Source organism: Anolis sagrei, chromosome X (assembly GCF_037176765.1).
Source record: "Anolis sagrei isolate rAnoSag1 chromosome X, rAnoSag1.mat, whole genome shotgun sequence".
Classification (NCBI taxonomy): Eukaryota; Metazoa; Chordata; class Lepidosauria; order Squamata; family Dactyloidae; genus Anolis; species Anolis sagrei.
This window is the reverse complement of record NC_090034.1, coordinates 55,883,705-55,906,060: the sequence shown is the minus strand read 5'-3', so window position 1 is coordinate 55,906,060 and position 22,356 is coordinate 55,883,705. Positions and strand designations below refer to the sequence as shown.

General features: G+C 46.6%; 1 protein-coding gene across 1 annotated transcript in view; it reads right to left on the bottom strand.

The window, feature by feature from the left end:
* Positions 1-22,318, bottom strand: part of YJU2 (YJU2 splicing factor homolog) — a 36,133-nt gene extending 13,815 nt beyond the window's left edge. Inside the window, exons 1-6 of the mRNA XM_060784957.2 lie at positions 22,213-22,318; positions 20,173-20,273; positions 18,414-18,558; positions 16,291-16,425; positions 13,746-13,927; positions 12,121-12,241 (exon numbers count right to left, since the gene is read on the bottom strand). Of these exons, the coding sequence (XP_060640940.1) occupies positions 12,121-12,241; positions 13,746-13,927; positions 16,291-16,425; positions 18,414-18,558; positions 20,173-20,273; positions 22,213-22,236 (708 nt within the window). The 5' untranslated portion in view covers positions 22,237-22,318. The remainder of the gene's footprint in view (positions 1-12,120; positions 12,242-13,745; positions 13,928-16,290; positions 16,426-18,413; positions 18,559-20,172; positions 20,274-22,212) is intronic.
* Between the last annotated feature and the right edge of the window lie 38 nt (positions 22,319-22,356).

The window sequence follows — 22,356 nt, the reverse complement described above, 5'->3', positions numbered from 1 at the left end:
TCGATGTCTCCACTGGAGGCAGCAAAGGATTACACATAGGCGTCCTCGGCAAAAGGGGCCTCTGAGGTTCCAATGGAGGGGCGGATTGCCAAGAGGGTGTAATGCTCAATGTCTCCACTGGAGGCAGCAAAGGATTACACATAGGTGTCCTCGGCAAAAGGGGCCTCTGAGGTTCCAATGGAGGGGCGGATTGCCAAGAGGGTGTAATGCTCAATGTCTCCACTGGAGGCAGCAAAGGATCACACATAGGCGACCTGGACAAAAGAGGCCTATGAGTTTCTAATGGAGAAAAAGAACACCAATGCTCAATCCCTCCACTCCACGGCGGGAAAGGACTACACATAGGAGTCCTGGGCAGAAGGGGCCTCTGTGGTTCTAATGGGGGGGGGGGGGCGGAATACTAGGAGGGTGCTATGCTCAATGTCTCCACTGGAGGCGGCAAAGGATTACCCATAGACAACCTGGACAAAAGGGGCCTCTGAGGTTCTCATGGAGGGGCAGAATACCAACAGGGTGCAATGCCTAATGTCTCCCTGGGAGGCGGCAAAGTATTACACATAGGCCGCCTAGACAAAAGGGTCTCTATGGTTCTCATGGAGGGGCAGAATACCAAGAGGGTGCAATGCTCAATGTCTCCACTGGTGGCAGCAAAGGATTACACATAGACCACCTGGACAAAAGGGCCTCTGAGGTTCACATGGAGGGGCAGAATACCAAGACGGTGCAATGCTCAATGTCTCCACTGGAGGGCGGGGAAAAGTACACATAGGAGTCCTGGACAGAAGGGGCCTCTGAGGTTTTAATGGGCGGGGGGGGGGGGCAGAATACTAAGAGGGTGCAATACTCAATGTCTCCACTGGAGGGCAGGAAAGGGCTACACATAGGAGTCCTGGGCAGAAGGGGATTCTGATGTTCGAATGGGGGGGGGGGGGCAGAATACTAAGAGGATGCAATGCTCAATGTCTGCACTGCAGGGCGGAAAAGGATTACACGGAGGCGTCCTGGACAAGGGGCCTGTGATGTTCTAATGGAGGGGCAGAATACCAAGAGGCTGCCATGCTCGATGTCTCCACTGGAGGCAGCAAAGGATTACACATAGGCGTCCTCGGCAAAAGGGGCCTCTGAGGTTCCAATGGAGGGGCGGATTGCCAAGAGGGTGTAATGCTCAATGTCTCCACTGGAGGCAGCAAAGGATTACACATAGGCGTCCTCGGCAAAAGGGGCCTCTGAGGTTCCAATGGAGGGGCGGATTGCCAAGAGGGTGTAATGCTCAATGTCTCCACTGGAGGCAGCAAAGGATTACACATAGGCGTCCTCGGCAAAAGGGGCCTCTGAGGTTCCAATGGAGGGGCGGATTGCCAAGAGGGTGTAATGCTCAATGTCTCCACTGGAGGCGGCAAAGGATCACACATAGGCGACCTGGACAAAAGAGGCCTATGAGTTTCTAATGGAGAAAAAGAACACCAATGCTCAATCCCTCCACTCCACGGCGGGAAAGGACTACACATAGGAGTCCTGGGCAGAAGGGGCCTCTGTGGTTCTAATGGGGGGGGGCGGAATACTAGGAGGGTGCTATGCTCAATGTCTCCACTGGAGGCGGCAAAGGATTACCCATAGACAACCTGGACAAAAGGGGCCTCTGAGGTTCTCATGGAGGGGCAGAATACCAACAGGGTGCAATGCCTAATGTCTCCCCGGGAGGCGGCAAAGTATTACACATAGGCCGCCTAGACAAAAGGGTCTCTATGGTTCTCATGGAGGGGAAGAATACTATGGGTGCAATGCACGATGTCTCCACTGGAGGCAGCAAAGGATTACACATAGGCCACCTGGACAAAAGGGCCTCTGAGGTTCACATGGAGGGGCAGAATACCAAGACGGTGCAATGCTCAATGTCTCCACTGGAGGGCGGGGAAAAGTACACATAGGAGTCCTGGGCAGAAGGGGCCTCTGAGGTTCCAATGGGCGAGGGGGGGGGGGGGGGCAGAATACTAAGAGGGTGCAATGCTCAATGTCTCCACTGGAGGGCGGGAAAGGACTACACATAGGAGTCCTGGGCAGAAGGGGCCTCTGTGGTTCTAATGGGGCGCGGGGCAGAATTCTAAGAGGATGCAATGCTCAATGTCTCCAGTGGAGGCAGCAAAGGATTACACATAGGCGTCCTCGGGAAAAGGGGCCTCTGAGGTTCTAATGGAGGGGCGGATTGCCAAGAGGGTGCAATGCTCTATGTCTCCACTGCAGGGCAGCAAAGGATTACACATAGACATCCTGGACAAAAGTGGCCTATTAGGTTCTAATGGAGGGGCAGAATACCAAGAGGGTGCAATGCTCTATGTCTCCACTGCAGGGCAGCAAAGGATTAGACATAGGCGTCCTGGAAAAAAGGGCCTCTGGAGTTCTAACAGAAAGGCAGAATACTAAGAGGGTGTAATGCTCGATGTCTCCACTAGAGGCGGCAAAGGATTACACATAGGCGTCCTGGGCAGAAGGGGTCTCTGAGGTTCTCATGGAGGGGCAGAATACCAAGAGGGTGCAATGCCTAATGTCTCCACTGGAGGGCGGCAAAGGATCACACATAGACGACCTGGACAAAATGGGCCTCTGAGTTTCTAATGGAGAAATGAACACCAATGCTCAATGCCTCCACTGGAGGGCGGGAAGGGACTACACATAGGAGTCCTGGGCTGAAGCGGCCTCTGAGGTTCGAATGGGGGGGGGGGGCAGAATACCAAGAGGGTGCAATGCTTTATGTCTCCACTGGAGGCAGCAAAGGATTAGACATAGGCGTCCTGGACAAAAGGGGCCTCTGAAGATCTCATGGAGGGGCAGAACACCAAGGGGGTGCAATGCTCGATGTCTCCACTGGAGTGCGGCAAAGGATTACACATAGGCCAGCTGGACAAAAGGGGCCTCTGAGTTTCTAATGGAGAAAAAGAACACCAATGCTCGATGCCTCCACTGGAGCGCGGGAAAGGGCTACACATAGGCCACCTGGACTAAAGGGCCTCTGAGGTTCTCAAGAAGGGGCAGAATACCAAGACGGTGCAATGCCTAATGTCTCCACTGGAGGGCGGCAAAGGATTCCACATAGACGACCTTGACAAAATGGGCCTCTGAGGTTCTCAAGAAGGGGCAGAATACTAAGAGGGTGCAATGCTCAATGTCTCCACTGGTGGCAGCAAAGGATTACACAAAGGCCACCTGGACAAAAGGGCCTCAGAGGTTCTCATGGAGGGACAGAATACCAAGAGGGTGCAATGCTCTATGTCTCCACTGAAGGCGGAAAAAGGATCACACATAGGCGTCCTGGAAAAAAGAGGCCTATGAGTTTCTAATGGAGAAAAAGAACACCAATGCTCAATGCCTCCACTGCACGGCGGGAAAGGATTACACATAGGAGTCCTGGGCAGAAAGGGCCTTGGTGGTTCTAATGGTGCGCGGGGCAGAATCCTAAGAGGATGCAAAAAAGGGCCTCTAAGGTTCTCATGGAGGGGCAGAATACCAAGAGGGTGCAATGCTCGATGTCTCCAATGGAGGCAGCAAAGGATTACACATAGACCACCTGGACAAAAGGTGCCTCTGAGGTTCACATGGAGGGGCAGAATACCAAGAGGGTGCAATGCTCTATGTCTCCACTGGAGGCAGCAAAGGATTACACATAGACCACCTGGACAAAAGGTGCCTCTGAGGTTCATATGGAGGGGTGGAATACCAAGAGGGTGCAATGCTCTATGTCTCCACTGGAGGCAGCAAAAGATTAGACATAGGCGACCCAGGCAAAAGGGCCTCTGATGTTCACATGGAGGGGCAGAATACCAAGACGGTGCAATGCCTAATATCTCCACTAGAGGGCGGCAAAGGATTACACATAGGCGACCTGGGCAAAAGGGGCCTCTGCGTTTCTAATGGAGAAATGAACACCAATGCTCAATGCCTCCACTGCATGGCGGGAAAGGACTACACATAGGAGTCCTGGGCAGAAAGGGCCTCGGTGGTTCTAATGGTGCGCGGGGCAGAATATTAAGAGGATGCAATGCTCAATGTCTCCACTGGAGGCAGCAAAGGATTGCACATAAGCCAAAAGGGCCTCTGAGGTTCTCGTGGAGGGGCAGAATATCAGGAGGGTGTTATGCTCGATGTCTCCACTGGAGGCGGCAAAGGATCACACATAGGCAACCTGGGCAAAAGGGGCCTCTGAGTTTCTAATGGAGAAATGAACACCAATGCTCAATGGCTCCACTGGACAGCGGGAAAGGACTACACATAGGAGTTCTGGGCAGAAGGGGCCTCTGAGGTTCGAATGGGGGTAGGGGGGTGGGGCAGAATACTAAGAGGGTGCAATGCTCAATTTCTCCATTGGAGGCGGCAAAGGATTACATATAGGCAACCTGGGCAAAAGGGGCCTCTGAAGTTCTCTTGGAGGGGCAGAATACCAGGAGGGTGCAATGCTCGATGTCTCCACTGCAGGGAAGCAAAGGATTACACATAGGCGTCCTGGAAAAAAGGGGCCTCTGAGGTTCTAATGGAGAAAAAGTACACCAATGATCAATGCCTCCACTGGAGGGCGGGAAGGGACTACACATAGGCGTCCTGGGCAGAAGGGGCCTCTGAGGTTCTAATGGGGCGCGGGGTAGAATACTAAGAGGGTGCAATGCTCAATGTCTCCACTGGAGGCAGCAAAGGATTACACATAGACCACCTGGACAAAAGGTGCCTCTGAGGTTCTCATGGAGGGGCAGAATACCAAGAGGGTGCAATGCTCTATGTCTCCACTGGAGGCAGCAAAAGATTACACATAGACCACCTGGACAAAAGGTGCCTCTGAGGTTCACATGGAGGGGTGGAATACCAAGAGGGTGCAATGCTCTATGTCTCCACTGGAGGCAGCAAAAGATTACACATAGGCGACCTGGGCAAAAGGGGCCTCTGATGTTCACATGGAGGGGCAGAATACCAAGACGGTGCAATGCCTAATTTCTCCACTAGAGGGCGGCAAAGGATTACACATAGGCCAGCTGGACAAAAGGTGCCTCTGAGGTTCTCATGGAGGGACAGAATACCAAGAGGGTGCAATGCTCTATGTCTCCACTGGAGGCAGCAAAGAATTACACATGGGCCACCTGGACTAAAGGGCCTCTGAGGTTCTCATGGAGGGACAGAATACCAAGAGGGTGCAATGCTTGATGTCTCCACTGGAAGCAGCAAAAGATTACAAATAGGCCAGCTGGACAAAAGGGACCTTTGAGGTTCTCATGGAGGGGCAGAATACCAAGACGGTGCAATGCCTAATGTCTCCACTGGAGGGCGGCAAAGGATTACACATAGGCCAGCTAGACAAAGGGGGCCTCTGAGGTTCTCAAGAAGGGGCAGAACACCAAGAGGGTGCAATGCTCAATGTCTCCACTGGAGGGCGGCAAAGGATTACACATAGGCGACCTGGACAAAACGGGCCTCTGAGGTTCTCATGGAAAGGCAGAAAACCAACAGGGTGCAACGCTCAATGTCTCCACTGGAGGGCGGCAAAGGATTACACTTAGGAGTCCTGGACAAAAGGGGCCTCTGAGGTTCTAATGCAGTGGTTCTGAACCTTTCTAAAACCGTGACCCCTAAACACTGTTCCTCATAAAAGAAGCAAAATTACGGTTCTAATGTAGCAATTAAAATAATTTTATGGTTGGGGGTAACCATAAAATTATTTTAATTCCTACATTAGAACCGTAATTTTGCTTCTTTTATTAATCTAATGTAAATACCTGATATCCAGGATGTATTTTTATTGTTATAAATTGAACCTAATTAAAGCATAGTGATTAATTAGAAAAACAATATGTTTGGGGGAGTATGGACAATGGATAATGGGATCTGCAGTACCTTCAACCGATTCAGCTCTGACTTCCACAGACCACTTAGACCCCCACAAATTACAGAACTGGACCAAACTTGGCACATGACCAACAGAAAATACTGGAGGGGTTTGGAAGGAATTGGCAGTGATTTAGGGGAGATGTGGTTCACCTACATCCGGAGAGAACTGAGAACCTAAACAACTATGGATCTGGAGCAAACCTGGCACGAATACTCAATATGCCTAAATTTGAACACTGGTGGAGTTTAAGGAAAATAGATCCTTACATTTGGGAGTTGCAGTTATAGTTATAGTTCATCTGCCATCAAAGAGTATTCTGAACACCAACAACAATGGAATTGAACCAAATTTGGGATATATATCTCAACAACAATTCTTTATTGATTAGTCAATTTTGACCATATCAAAACATGCAAAACATACAAAACATACACACTTGCCCATACATACAGTAAAACCATATATAAATCCAAGGCATCCCGGCCTACTGGCCTGTCAACCCATTCCTAAATGATTGTGCAACTACAAGATAAACAATTAAAAGATTAAAAATTGATTAATACCTTAAAGTAGGGTTTGGACAGGGGCGCGGGTAGGTAAAACTAGTGGCATGTCCATATTAAGTTTTTAAGTTTGAATTTTGTTGATGGCAGCAAGGTCACCTCTCTCTGCTTCCATCTTCTCGCGATGGCCAGTGCTTTTTGCGTAAAAAAGGTCAATTTTAAAATAGAGTTTTTATCTGCACCCTGTAGGAGGATGTGCAATTTCTCCTTATTCTCTAAATATGTATGATTCTCCAGCAGAGGCTCTAGGTAGTAAGACCAGATCCTGTTGTAGTAGGGATATTTTATATAACTCCCATGACCGACAGAAAATACTGGAGAGGTTTGGGAGAAACTGACAATCTGGAGAGCGCTGTGAAATATCTGATAGGTTGGTTGTGGTGGATTCTTTGGCAGCAACAGCATGGCCTGTCCCCATCCTTCTCCTGTTTGGAAGCACCATGGGAACAGATCGAAGAGGAGGAGGAAGAAGAGCACAGAGTAAAAGGGCAGGCCACACTGCTGCTGCCCTGTGCTCCTCTTGTCACTCTTTGAGGCTTCGGAGGACTCAAAGAGCGGCGAGAAAAGCACGATGTGGGACACAGAAGCGAGGCCTGCCCTCCTTCTCCTTCAGGGTCTTCCTCCTCCTCCTCCTCCTCCTCCTCCTCCTCCTCCTCTCCATTTGGAGATCTCCAAACGGAGAGGAGGAGGAAGACCCCAGAGAAGGGCAAGGGCAAGCCTCGCTGCTACCCCACACTCCTCTCGCCGCTTTGGGAGGCTTCCAGCAGCAACGAAGGCCTCAAAGGGCAGCGAGAAGAGGGTGCACGGGGGGCTGCACCAGCGAAGCTTGCCCTCTTCCTTCTCCTCCAGATTCTTTCTTCTCCTCCTCCTCCTCCTCTCCGTTTGGAGATCCCCAAATGGAGAGGAGGAGGAGAAGACCCCGGAGGAGAAGGGCGAAGGGAAGCCTCACTGCTACCCAACGCTCCTCTCGCCGCTTTTCGAGGCTTGCAGCAGCAGCAGAGGCCTCAAAGGGCAGAGAGAAGAGGGTGCACGGGGGGCAGCACCAGCAAGGCTTGCCCTCCTTCTCCTCCAGATTCTTTCTTCTCCTCCTCCTCCTCTCCATTTGGATATCCTCAAACAGAGAGGAGGAGGAGGAAGACCCCAGAGGAAAAGGGCAAGGGAAAGGCTCGCTGCTACCCTACACTCCTCTCGCAGCATTTTGAGGCTTCCAGCAGCAGCGGAGGCCTCGAAGGGCAGCAAGAAGAGGGTGCACAGGGGGCAGCACCAACGAGGCCTGCCCTCTTCCTTCTCCTCCAGGGTATTCCTCCCCCTCCTCTCCATTTGGAGATCCCCAAACGGAGAGGAGGAGGAGGAGGAGGAGGAGGAAGACCCCAGAGGAGAAGGTCGAAGGCAAGCCTTGCTGCTACCCCATGCTCCTCTCGCCGCTTTTCAAGGCTTCCAGCAGCAGCGGAAGCCTCGAAGGGCAGCAAGAAGAGGGTGCACGGGGGACAGCACCACCGGGATTGTGGCGCAGCTGGCTGAGTGTCAGCTGCATTAAGATCACTCTGACCAAAAGGTCATGAGTTCGAAGCCAGCCCGGGTTGGATTGGGTTTCCAACCAATTGTGTAGCCTGTTGCAACCCGAAAGACAGTTGCATCTGTCAAGTAGGAAAATTAGGTACCACCTTAAAATGTGGGGAGGCTAAATTAACTAATTTATGAGGCCATAAAAAAGACTCCAGCAAAGCACTCCAGCAAAAAGCATGCGGGGAATGCGGAAGTACTTCATCAGTGTCGCAGATGGACGATGAAAGCGACAGCTCCCCTGGCGGCCAGAAAAAGTTAATAGCCTCTGTGTATGTCTGTATATGTTGTATGTTAAAATTGACATTGAATGTTTGCCATATATGTGTACACTGTAATCCGCCCTGAGTCCCCTGTGGGGTGAGAAGGGCGGAATATAAAAGCTGTAAATAAATAAATTGCCCTCCTACTTCTCCTCCAGGGTCCTCCTCCTCCTCCTCCTCCTCCTCTCCATTTGGAGATCCCCAAACAGAGAGGAGGAAGAGGAAGACCCCAGAGGAGAAGGGCAAGGGAAATGGAAAGGCAAATACCAAGAGGGTGCAATGCTCAATGTGTCCACTGGAGGGGGGCAAAGGACACCTCACACTAGCAGCCTTTAAGAAAGATCTAAAAAATTGGCTTTTCCAATGTGCCTTTGGAGAGTGACCATGTATTCCATTCCTGTTGTTTTTCATCCACACTGTTTTCCTCATACTGCACTTCCCCCCACCTTATTGAAAGTCTAACTCCACTCTTCCCCCACAAATATACCTTTTTCATTGCTCTCTCATCCAGAGATTTATCATTTTATGTTGTGCCATTTGGCCCGCCAACTGTGTTTGATTTTCCATTATGTTATTTTGCACTGTTTATTTTACTTGAATGGCTTATTTATTTTATTGTGATGTTATTTTTGTTGTTTAAATTTTATTTTACTGTAATGTATTTCTCATGTAAGCCACTCCAAGTCCCCTTTAGGGAGATGGTGATGGGGTATAAATAAAGATGATGATGATGATGATGATGATGATGATTATTATTATTATTATTATTATTATTACACATAATGGCAGGAGACACCAAAGGCCCTCCCTCCAATGACATTGCGGGTTAGAGCAAGCACCATGAACATGTCCAAGAGCTCTACCAAAGTCCCCCACAAACGGCATACTGTCCACCACTCAAAAGAAGGCTTTCATACGGGAACAATTCCATCCTAGATTTTATGTGTTCCCTCCACCACAGACATCCCAGTGTCCTGGAATGTATAATTAACCTGCAATCAAAGAGCACTCTGAACTTCACCAATGAGGGACCTGGAGCTAACGGCATACAGAAGCCCCATGACCAATAAAAATACTTAGAGGTCTTTGGAGGAATTCATAGGAGTTGCAGTTCACCAATATCCAGAGCACACAATGAACCCAAACAATGATGGATCTGGACCAAACTTGGTATGCATACCCAATATGCCCAAATTTGAATACTGGTTGGTTTTGAGGGGAATTGCCCTCGACATTTTGGAGTTGTAGGTATTGGGAATTATAGTTCACCTGCAATCAATGAGTAATCTGAACTCCACCAAAGATGGAACTGGACCAAACTTGGCACACAAAGCCTCCATAACCAGTAAAAAAAACTACTGGAAGACTCTGGGGAAAATTCAGCCTGATTTGGGGGAGTTGTAGTTCACATACATCCAGAGAGCACCATGAACCCAAATACCGATGGATCTCGAACAAACTTAGCACACATTCCTGATATGCTGAAATTTGATTACTGGAGGGATTTGGGGGGAAGTGACCTTCCCTTCTGGGAGTTGTAGTTCACCCACAACCAGGGAAACTGTGACCTCCACCAATGATGTACTTGGACCAAACTTGGCACACAGAACCCCTACCGGAGTTAGTCACCATAGTGGAAGCTGTAGTCTACCCTACAGCCAGAGAGCACATTGAACCCCACCAATGACACATCTAAAGCAAATTTCCCCAACATAACAAACTTTAAGTACTGATGGAGTTTTTTGGGGTGAACCTGGCATGATGTGAGTTGTAGTTCACCCACAACCTTATGCATTTTGTTCAATTAAAAAATTATTTTTTCAAATAAGTCGGGCAACGCTGGTTGTCCAAGTTAGTAGAACAATAAAAAAAGAAATATGAACTTTAAAATGGTAGAAGCATTCTATTCTTCTTCTTACTATCCTCATTCCAGCTTCCCCCCCCCCCTCTTGCTCTCTCTCTCAATCTCTCTCTCTCTCTTCATGAAGCCAAACAGGCCAGGAATTAAAACCACACACAATCAACTAACCCAAAATTCCTCCAAGCAGACAAGAATAAACCAGACAGCAATCTCCCAAAACAGACAAGCACATGAGGCCCAAGGCCACTCCTTTGAATTTCTCGTTTAATTCTATTTTAATGTCTGCATGTTTGTAGGTTGGAAACTGTATTGTGTGTGTTTCATTGCAAGCTGCTTTGAGTCTCCCCTTGGTACTATGCGCCTTCATTGACCTTGCAAAGTCATTTGACACAGTGAATCGCAGTGCTCTCTGGACAATCATCCAAAAAATCGGATACCCTAACAAATTTGTGAACATCCCGTGGCTACTCCACGATGACATGATGGCAACAGTCTTGGACAGCAATGGCTCCCAAAGTGACCCATTTAAGATGGGATCGGGAGTCAAACAGGGATGTGTTATTGCCCCAGCCTTATTTTCCATCTTCATCACTATACCTCATCTTGTTGATGGGAAGCTTCCCACCAGAGTGGAAATCATTTATCAGACAGATGGCAAGCTATTTAACCTCGGCAGACTGAAAGCCAAAACCAAGGCCACAACATCTGTTATAGAACTCCAATATGCTGATGATAACGTAGTCTGTGCACATTCAGGAGAAGAACTATAAGCCAGTCTAAGCCCCTTTGCAGAAGCATACGAGAAGCTCGGTCTCATTAAACATCAAGAAAACCAAAGTGCTCTTCCAGCAGGCACCAGCCAATCCCTCTGCAATGCCAGAAATACACCTTAATGGTGTAACATTAGAAAATGTTGACCATTTCTGCTCCCTTGGCAGCCACCTCTCCACAAACGTCAACATTGACATTGAAATACAACACCACCTAAGCTCTGCAAGTGAAGCATTTTTCCAAATGAAGCAGAGAGTGTTTGAGGATTGGGACATCCGTATGGAGACCAAGGTGCTTGTTGATAAAGCCACTATCCTCCCAACCCTGTTATATGCCTGCGAAACATGGACTGTCTACAGATGTCATACACATCTCCTGCAACAATTCCATCAGCATTGCCTCTGGAAAATCCTGCAAATCTCTTGGGTAGACAAGCGGACAAACATCAGTGTACTGGAAGAAGCAAAGACCACCAGCATTGAAGCGATGGTCCTCCGCCATCAACTCCGCTGGTCTGGCCACGTTGTCCGGATGCCTTACCACCGTCTCCCAAAGCAGTTGCTCTACTCCGAACTCAAGAACGGAAAACGGAATCTTGGACGACAGGAAAAGAGATTTAAAGATGGGCTCAAAGCCAACCTTAAAAACTTTGGCATAGACACTGAGAACTGGGAAGCCCTGGCTCTTGAGTGCTCTAACTGGAGGTCAGCTGTGACCAGCAGTGCTGTGGAATTCAGAGAGGCACAAACTGAGGGTGAAAGGGAGAAATGTGCCAAGAGGAAGAAGGCGTGTCAAGCCAACTCTGACCAGGACCGCCTTCCTCCTGGAAACCTATGTCCTCTCTGTGGAAGAACATGCGGGTAAAGAATAGGGCTGCACAGTCACCTACGCATCTGCCGCCAAGACACTGCACTTGGAAGGCCATCAGACTCGGACAAGAGGAGATCACCTAAAAGAGGTACTATAGAGAACAAGAAGCCCACGTCTTAACCTTCAGCAACTGCATCGATTAAAAAGAGGTCATCAAGGAGAATGTTGGAGGAGAATGTTGGAGTCTCTCTTAGCTCTATGGTTCTACCAGTTGTAGCCTATAACTCAGGATCTTGGCCCTTGTCTACATGTGCAGAGTAAAAACACAACTTTGAACAGAATACTCGCCAGCAAGGCTAGACAAACAAACCAGTAAAAAAAAAACCCAAAATTTTGGGGTGCCTCTAGGAACTTAGCACGTACCTCCTGTAAGATATCTGTTGGCTTTGCTTTCGTCAGTGGTTTCGCAGGCACTGGAGCCCGGTCCTCGTCTGAATCAGAGTCTTCCAGCAACCGCCTGCTCTGTGCTTGCTCCAGCATCTCTCTGGTCATGAGAGAGCAGAAGAAAAGCGTTAAGATGCAACACTGCAGACGGGCGAAGGAGCCAATTTGGCCCTCCCAGGAAAGGGTGATAATAATATGGGAAAGTTCTGTAAATAAATTCCATGTCCTCCTCTCCTTGTACTGACAAATTCCAAAAAATAAACAACATGACACTTGGATTCCCACTATTTTCCTGTTCCTCACATCTCTACAGCTTATACATGATCCTGGATACATAGAATAGGTAGGGATAATGAATCATAAATGTATTATGAATCAGTTTGGGGTTTTTTTTTCAAGCAATATCTCTCCTCCTCTGAGAAAGAATCCAGAGGGAAAGAGATTCTCATAGCAGACATATCATTTGAGGCATTGAGGAAGAGAGGTGCATGCAGCCCAAGTGGGATGCTGGAGTCGGGAGGCAAAAAGGGGGAAAGAGAAGAGGACAAATCCAGTCTAGACTCTAGACCTCCCAACAGGATGGGGAAGGAAGATGGAGAGAGAGACTCCCCCGCCCCACGCTCCCAAGATGGGAAGGAAAGGAAAGGAGAAAGGAAATAGGAAAGGAAAATAAAAGAGAAAGGAAAGAAGACAGAAAAGGAAAAGGAGAAAAGAAAGTAAGGGAAGGGAAAGTAATGGAAAGTATAGGAAAGGAAAGGAGGCAGGAAAGGGCAGGAAAGGAAAGGAAAAGAGAAAGAAAAAAAGAAAGGAAGGAAAGGGAAAGGAAAAGAGCAAAGAAAGTAACAGAACGGAAAGAAGAAAGGAAAGAAAAGTAGCAGAATGGAAAGAAAAGCAAAACAAAAGAAAGGAAAGAAGGAAAGCAAAGGCAAGGAAGCAGGAAAGGAAAAAGAAAAGAAGGGAGGGAAGGGAAAGTAATTGAAAGGAAAAGAAAGGAGACAGGAAAGGAAAGGAAAAGAGAAAGAAAAGAAGAAAGGAAGGGAAAGGAAAAAGTAACAGAAAGGAAAGAAGAAAGGAAAGGAAAGTAACAGAATGGAAAGCAAAGCAAAACAAAAGAAAGGAAAGAAGGAAAGCAAAGGAAAGGAAAGGAAAGGAGAAAGGGAAGTAAAGGAATGGCAAGTAAAGCAAAAGAAGACCAAGGAAAAGAAAGGAAAGGTGAAAGGAGAAAGGAGACCGGAAAGGAAAGAGCAAAAACCAGACTCCCAATTTGGGAAGGAAAATTTGGGGAGTTCCAAGATGAGAAGGGAAGGAGAGACCCCATGGATTCCCAAGACTGGAAGGGAAGACCACCACATATAGGAGGCGAGGGAAAGACCCACAAAACCCAGAAGACGGGAAGAGAAATCCCAGGCACATTTACTGGTTGGAGGAGTGCTTCCCCCTCCCACCCCATAGACCAAAAGCAGGTGGTCGGGGTCCCTAATGAAGCCCACTCTTCCTCTGTCCCCCTCCCTTCTCTCTCTTTTAAGGCAAGCTGAGGCAACTGTGTTCCAGGAGAAACGGTTCAGGGGCTCCAAAGAAAAAAACAAGCACTGCAGGAACCTCACTTCATTTCCAGCTCGTCCTCCTCGGCCTCCCACTGTTTCCGCCGCTCTTCGCTGTCCTTGTACTGCTGGAGCATGGCTTCAAAATCCACATCAGCCTGGCGCTGGTTGAGCTCCTTCAGCTCCTGAAGGTTCTCCAGGACTTCCATCTCCAGCTTGGAATCTTTGGTCCTGTTCTCCAAAACCTTGTGCAGACAAGGGGAGGAAACAGCATGATTAGCAGAGTTTAAAAGAGTTGAGAAAGCCAAGTCGCATCAATGTGCATTCAACCAACAAATAGCTGTTTACTTGGAAGAGCTTACCTATTCGAAATGTAGGCAGGTTTTTAACCGCCCTTTCTTTTTAAACTATTATTAGTATCATCATCTAGCTTTCCCTCTCAAAAAGAAAAGATTAAAAGAGGCTATTATTATTATTATTATTATTATTATTATTATTATTATTATAGATTTTGTACATAACAACACAGCACACATACATATTAGGTCTAAGTGTCTGGGATTCATCTCTGAATATTGGGTTCTTCCCAAGGGCCTAGGATATTATTGGTATTTTCGCAGAATGTGTGCAGTTCCAAGAAGTGCTGCCTTCTGCAGCATGTGGATTGATGCTCTGTATTATTATTATTATTATTATTATTATTATTATTATCCAGCTTTCTCTCTTAAAAAAGACTCAAAGAAGCTATTATTATTATTATATCATCATCATCATCATCATCATCATCAGGCTTTCTCTATAAAAAAAGACTTAAAGAGTCCATTATTATTATTATTATTGTTAATTATTAATATTATTATTATTTGATACACAACAAGATTGGTACACAGCAAACAAGATCACTATGCTGACTTTTGTATTTGATCACAAGTCGGACACTTCCCAAGCGTCTAGGACTGTGTGATGTATCAACGAATAATGTGTGCAGATCAAAGTAGGGTGGCCTTTTGCAGCTGACAGATAGTAATTTTGTCAGCAGCGATTGTGTTTAAGTGCAGGCCAAGGTCTTCAGGCTCTGTACCTGGCAATTTTGTCAGCGCTGATTGTTTTTAAGATGATGATGATGATGATGATGATTATCCAGCTTTCTCGCTCTCTAAAAGAAAACTCAAAGCAGCTCACAACAAAAGCAAGAACAATGTTACTGAATACTTGAAAGCATTGGGCCCTCCTTCACTCTTAAGGCAACATCTGGATAGCTCTCTTCCAAGGAGGTGATGTCATGGATAAATATGATATATGGTTTCAATGGAATTGTATGAAAGATAAACGAATGAGAGCTAATAATTTTGGAGACACCATTCTGAAGATTATGGCCTGCAATGACCAAATCATTAACTACTTGCTTACTGAATTGTAATTAAAAGTTGTTGAACTGCTAACATCGATGAACTATGACACTGATTAACTGTTGAACTTTTGGGGGAAAACAACATGATGACATTAATCAGAGACAATGGCTCTAAGTTAAAGAAATGCTTGCAAGGAGGAAGTCAACACAAGGCTTATGTTTACCAACACCAATTAAGATGAGTCAAGATCTGTCTAAGAACTGAGATGAAGATAGGATGTTTCAGGCTGGAAAAAAAATCTATCATTTATTTACAGCAAGAAATATTGCTATATAAGAGACCTTATTACAATCCAAAAACAGTGACAGACAGTTCTGCTGCTCACCCACCATGCTCTGCTCTTTGGGAAGAGGAGAGACGATGTACCTTGGGAGTGTCAGATCTGCAATTGAATGCAGAATCTTGTCTCTGTCTCCTTCTCAGGTTGGAAGGAGTGCGTTTAGGAAAAGTTTTGGAAATTTTGGCATTTTAGAACAGTGGGTTGGCAGGCTACAGGAAAGCAGGGTCTGTTCTTCTCCAGGAGGGAGAAAGGATATGGTAATAGTCGAAGGCTTTCATGGCCGGAATCACTGGGTTGTTATAGGTTTTCTGGGCTATATGGCCATGTTCTAGAGGCATTTTCTCCTGACGTTTCGCCTGCATCTATGGCAAGCATCCTCAGAGGTAGTGAGGGTTGCCATAGATGCAGGCGAAATGTCAGGAGAAAATGCCTCTAGAACATGGCCATATAGCCCGGAAAACCTACAACAACCCAGATATGGTAATATTTGAATGTATAAGGATGAGTCAATGTGAATGCTGAGTAATAATAATAATACTTTATTTGTACCCCGCTAAAAAAGTAACACCCTCTCTTTGTTTGTTTGTTAGCCAATGTAACTGTAGGTTTGTGGATTCAATATAGTTACATAGAATCTGTATGTCTATATGTCTTAATGTTGTTCTTTAAAAGTCCTGACACCCTTTCTCTTACTGGAAAATTGCAATGAAAAAACCAATGCTTTAAAGTTATTGAAAAGTTATTCACAACAGCCAGGGATATTATGTGATGGAAACCTGGTATTATAGGACCCCTCCCTCCATTTTTGTGGCCACCCAAAGTTAGCAACCAACTCCACCAAACTTTGAAAGATTTTGGCATAATTTTTGGGCAAGCCCCACCCCCACCCCACCTCCTTTCCAAATTGTAGAAATACCTTCATGGGATTGTTGAGCTCTTCGTCTTCTCGCTCTTTCTGCAAGCGCTTCTCTTCCTCTTCCAGCAGCTTCTCGGCCTGGAAGTTCCGGGTGGCCCCATGCTCCATGGCATAGTCCGTGTTCTCAGGGTCTGTCTGAGGAGACACACAAAGGGATGAATGTCAGGAGATCCCACTTGAACATTATTAGGAAGAACTTTCTGACCACAAGGAACTCTCTGCCTCAGAGTCCGGTGGAGGCTCCTCCTTTGGAGGCTTTTAAACATGAGCTGTATGGCCATCTGTCAGAGGTGTTCTGATTGTGCTCCTGCATGGCAGAAGGGAGTTGGACTAGATGGCCTATGTGGCCTCTTTCAACTCTCATGATTCTTTAAAAATGTTCTGTCTGGGAATCTCTAGATCCACTAGAAATTGAGCAACAGTCTTTCTAGGAATTTCTAGTTCCTTCAGTAAGATTTTATAGTCATCATAATCAAGCTCTTTTTACACAAGACCCTGCCCCTGCCCAATGCATTGTTTTTCTGCCAATTTACTGATTCCTGTCATTGTTTTGACATTTGTGTTTTCTGGCATCACATAATATAAATGAAAATATGTACGCATATGTGTGACTGGGATGTCCACTTACACAGGCAAGCTCCTGCTATAGCTCCCACCAATGGCCCTCCCTCTAATGACATTGCAGGTTATAGCGAGTGCCATGAACATGCCCAAGGGCCCTGCCACTGTCCTCTGCAAAAACCATAACTGCCCACCCCCCAAGTGAAGGTTTTCATACAGGGACAATTTCATCCTAGATTTTCTGTTTTTCCTCCACCACAGACATCCAAGTTTCTGACACTCTACATTGCTGTGGAACTTGTATGACCCTGCCCCTGCCTCTCTCATAACCCTTTCCTGTTCTTTGCTATGGCACACAAAAAACAGAGGAAATTATCAGCAACTGAGGAGAGGTTTGAGGAGAATTTGCCATGATTTATAGAAGTTGTAGGTATTGGGATGTATAGTTCACTTGCAATCTAAGAGCACTCTGACTCCACCAACGATGGACCTGGAAGTAACTTGGCACACAGAGTCCCCATGACCAACAAAAAATACTGGAAGTCTTTGGAGGGATTTAGAGGAGCTGTAGTTCACCTACACCCAGAGTGCACTATGAACCCAAACAATGATGGATCTGGACCAAACTTGGCATGCATATCTAATATGCCCACATTTGAATACTGATGGCTTTTGAGGAGAATTGGCCAGGGCATTTTGGAGTTGTAGGTACTGGGATTTATAGTTCACCTGCAATCAATGTGCACTGAACTCCACCAAAGATGAAATTGGACCAAACTTGGCACACAAAGCCCCCATGACCAGCAAAAAATACTGGAGGTCTTTGGGGAAATTCACCTTGATTTGGAGGAGTCGTAGTTCACCTACATCCAGACAGCACTGTGAACCCAAACACAGATGGATCTGGGCCAAACTTAGTACACATATCTGATATGCTGAAATTTGATTACTGGAGGGGTTTGGTGGGAATCGACCTTCTTTTCTGGGAGTTGTAGTTCACCCACAACCAGAGAAACAGTGACTTCCACCAATGATGGACCTGGACCACACTGGGCACACAGAAACCCCATGATTAACTCAACGTACTGGAGGGGTTTGAGGTGTCTGACTCACCAAGTTGGGAGCTGTAGTTTGCCCTGCAGCCAGAGAGCACACTGAACCCCACCAATGATGCATTTAGAGCAAAGTGGCCCTACATCACAAACTCGGGTTAACCTGATATGAGAGTTCACCCACAATGTTATGCAAATTGGACAATTAAAAATTGACTTTTTCAAATAACCCAGGCAATGCTGGATACCAAGGTTAGTTATTAATGAATTATTATTACACGCCTCTCCTTGTGGCTCAAGGCAGGGCACAACATGGTTCAAACAGCGAGATACAACACAATGCTGTTAAAGTACAAATAGTAAGATAGACACAGATAAAATGCAGATTAAAATTCACGAATGAAACACAGGTTAAAATTCACAAGGTCAAATTGACCAAGCAGGCCTAATAGATTAATCTTTTCCTTCTTTGCACAAGAGAGGAGACAAAAGACAAAAAGAGCCCTTTACTTTGAAGGTGATCTCTGCAAGGCAGCGGGTGCATTTGATGTAAAAACGGAAGATGGGGAGTCCCAGGTACGATTCGTTTTGGACCGTCTCCTTCCGGGCGTTGAACTTCTTGCCCTTGTAGATGTATTCGCCGCATGTCTTGCACCTATACGGTTTAAAAGATCCACAGTTTAAAACAGGCATGAGCAAACCAGGCCCGGGGAATCAGATGTGGCCCCTTGGGCTCTTTTCTCAAGTCCTCATCTCTCTGACCATCCTATCTTTCCTTCCTTCTCTCTTTCCTTCCTCCCTCTCTTACCTCACTCTTTCTCCCTCCTTCCTTCCTCTTTCCACCTTTCCCTTCTTCCTTTCCTCTTTCCTCCTTCCTTCCCTCTCTCTTTCTACTGCCTTCCTTCCTTCCGTCCCTTTGTTCTTTCCTTTCTTCTCTCTTTCCTCCCTCACTCCATAATAATAATAATAATAATAATTTATTTATATACCGCTCCATTTCCCGGGGGGACTCAGAGCGGTTCCCAAGTAATATCACAAAACATACAGAATAAAAACAACATAACCATAAAATTAACAAACAAAATATAACCATAAAAATTGTCACCACAACACACATATAGTAAAAGTAATCCTGCCTGTTCAAGGCAATTAAAAATGTAAAAGGCCGGGCCAAGATTTATGCACGCCCAAACATTCTAGGGGGGCCGGGAATTAAGTGCAAAGCTATGGCAAGCAACCATCATATTAGGTACAGGTCTGTGGCTGTTCATTCCGGAGCCGATTAGAGGAAAGAATCTGGGTAACTGGTAGGAAGAATAAGGCCGTATTAGACAATGTGTGGGGCTGAGTTAGAACTGGTCATTTTCAAAGGCTTCTTGAAACCACCAGGTTTTCAAGATCTTACGAAAGGAGGGGAGGAATGGGGCCTGTCTTATTTCCCTTGGAAGAGACGGGGGCCACCACTGAGAAGGCCCCCCCTCTCATCCCCACCAACCGCGCTTGAGACGGTAGTGGGACCGAGAGGAGGGCCTCCCCAGAAGATCTTCCACGCTTCCTTTCTTCCCTTCCTTCTCTTTTTCCTTTATCCTTTTCTCTTGGGGAATGGTTATCTGGGAGAAGGTAGACAGGGAACATGAGAACCAAGATTCCAAAGGGTGTCCCATTGAGGAGGAAGGACAAAAATGACTTTTTGCTGCTCTAGAGACCAGGGCACAAGGAAGTAATGGGTTCAAATGGCAAAGAGATTGGACTGAAAAGATTAGGAAGAACTTCCCGAAAGTAAGAGCTGTTGGAGAGTAGCACAGGTTGCCTTGGAGTGTGGTGGAGTCTCCTTCTCTGGAGGCTTTTCCACAAAATCTGTCTATTAGGAATGTTTTGAATGTGCCTTCTTGCATGGCAGGGGGTTGGACTAGATGACCCTTGGGGGTCTCTTCCAGCTCTAGGATTCTATGTCAGGAGTAGGCAAAATGGGGTCTAATGGATACACTTTTTCTCTCCCATCCACCATCTCATCCTGACCAAAAGGTCAACCCTTTTGGGATCCAAATGTTTCCTGACTTTCCTTCACTTACTGCCTCCAAAAGAGAAAGGGTAGGAAAAGGCTGGGAGGAGGCTTGGAGAGAACCCCCTCCCTCCGGGCCCATACACCCCGCTTCGGCTGGCCATGCAGCCCCCAAGTTAGAAAGCTTGCCTAGTTTAAAACATTCAAACAATGAAGTCCGAACAAATTATAGAAAGCAACCATCCCTTGGCTCTTCTTCTCTCTTACCTCATGTTGAAAGGGGCCATCAACCGGACCACATATTGCCTGTCCTTAGGGAGTTTGAGCTTCGGGATTTTCGACGGATCAAAGTCCGGAGGGTAGTATTTCTAGGAGAAAGAGAAACAGCATCTGTTTGAATAATATTTCATTACAGATGTCAAAATATGTTTTGGCAGCATACCGCACTTACTCAAATCTAATGCTCAGCTTTTTGGGCTGAATTACTTTGCCAAAACGTGGCTGCACAATAGATTCGTGTCATACCATCTTCCTATGGCTCTTCTACACAGTCATATAACCCAGAATACCAAGGTAGAAAAACCCACAATATCTGTTTTGAACTGGAATATATGGCAGTGTGGACTCAGATAACCCGGTTCAAAGCAAATATTGTGTCTGGATCTGTAGCTTTCTGGCAAAGAAATCACCTCATGAACAAAGTGGAAAGGCTTTATTTCTAAAAGCATACATTGGGTCACGAAACAAAATTCCAAATGACAGTTTATTTCCCTCATGCCTCCTATCCCATACCCTGTCCCACCACTTCATTGCTCCCATTTCCATGGAAACCATCTCCCTTGTTTCAAATATACACAGGCCAGGTCTAAGGCATGGTCTAATTTCCTGGTTTCACACAAAACCAGGAAATAAGGTCATGACATATTGTGGGATTTTTTCTACCTAGATCAGTGTTTCTCAACCTGGGGGTCCGGACCCCTGTGGGGGTCGCAAGGGGGTGTCAGAGGGGTCACCAATGACCATCAGAAAATATAGTATTTTCTGTTGGTGATGGGGGTTCTGTGTGGGAAGTTTGGTCCAATTCTATCGTTGGTGGGGTTCAGAATGCTATTTCATTGTGGGTGAACTATAAATCCCAACAACTACAACTCCCAAATGGCAAGGTCTATTTTCCCCAAACTCCACCAGTGTTCACATTTGGGCATATTGAGTATGGGTGCCAAGTTTGGTCCAGATCCACCATTGTTTGAATCCAGAGTGTTCTCTGGGTGTAGGTGAACTACAACTCCAAAAACTCAAGGTCAATGTCCACCAGACCCTCCCAGTATTTTCTCTTGCTCATGGGAATTCTGTGTGCCAAGTTTGATTCAATTCCATCATTGATGGCGTTCAGAAGGCTCTTTGATTTTAGGTGAACTATAAATCCCAGCAACTCCAACATTCCCAAATTACAAAATCAATCACTCCCATCCCACCAGTATTCAAATTTGGGCATATCAGGTATTTGGGATTTGAAAATACATCGTGCATATCAGATATTTACATTACAATTCATAACAGTAGCAAAATTACAGTTATGAAGTAGCAACGAAAATAATGTTACGGTTGAGGGTCACCACCACATGAGGAACTGTTTTAAGGGGTTGTGGCATTAAGAAGGTTGAGAACCACTGACCTAGATACTCTGGTTTATATGGCTGTCTGGAAGGGCCCTGAGTTATCTGAGTCCACACCGCCATATATTCCAGTTCAAAGCAGATATTGGGGATTATCTGTCTTGATATTCTGGGTTAAATGGCTGTGTGGGAGGGCCCATATAACCCAAAATATCAAGACAAAAACCCCCACAATATCTGCTTTGAACTGGGTCCACACTGCCATATATTCCAGTTCAAAGCAGATATTGTGGGATTTTATTCAGCTGTGTGGAAGGGGCCCTATTGCCGAGGCGTCCCCTGGGCAACGTCCTTGTAGTCCAAGTCATTTCCCAGGATTGATATGCTTTTCCCATCTAAATTGGCGAAGGAAGGGCTGGCAGGGCTTTCCCTCGCTCTCCCTGCATTTAAATGCCAACCAACCACCTTCTGCTCCCAACAGATTGGGACCAGCCCCACGGGAGTGATGGGAAGTGTAATCCTGGAGCCATGGCTTACTCCCTGCCGTCATTTTGGCCTCACAACAATCCTGCGAGGGAGGCCGCTATGGCTTCCGCCCCTCCAAACCACAATAGCCGCCGCCCCCTTCGCCCCTCCAAGCCACAATAGCCGCCCTCGCCCCCATTCCGCCCCCTTTTTCCCCTCTACTAACATTTAACACTTTTCTCTCCGACATTTTGCCTCTCCGCCACTCCTCGCTCTTCTCCCCACGGCGACTTTCGCTCTTTTACAACTCCGCCCCGCCTCCTCTCTCCCTATTGGCTGCCGGGTCTTCTCCCCACGTCTCTATTGGTTG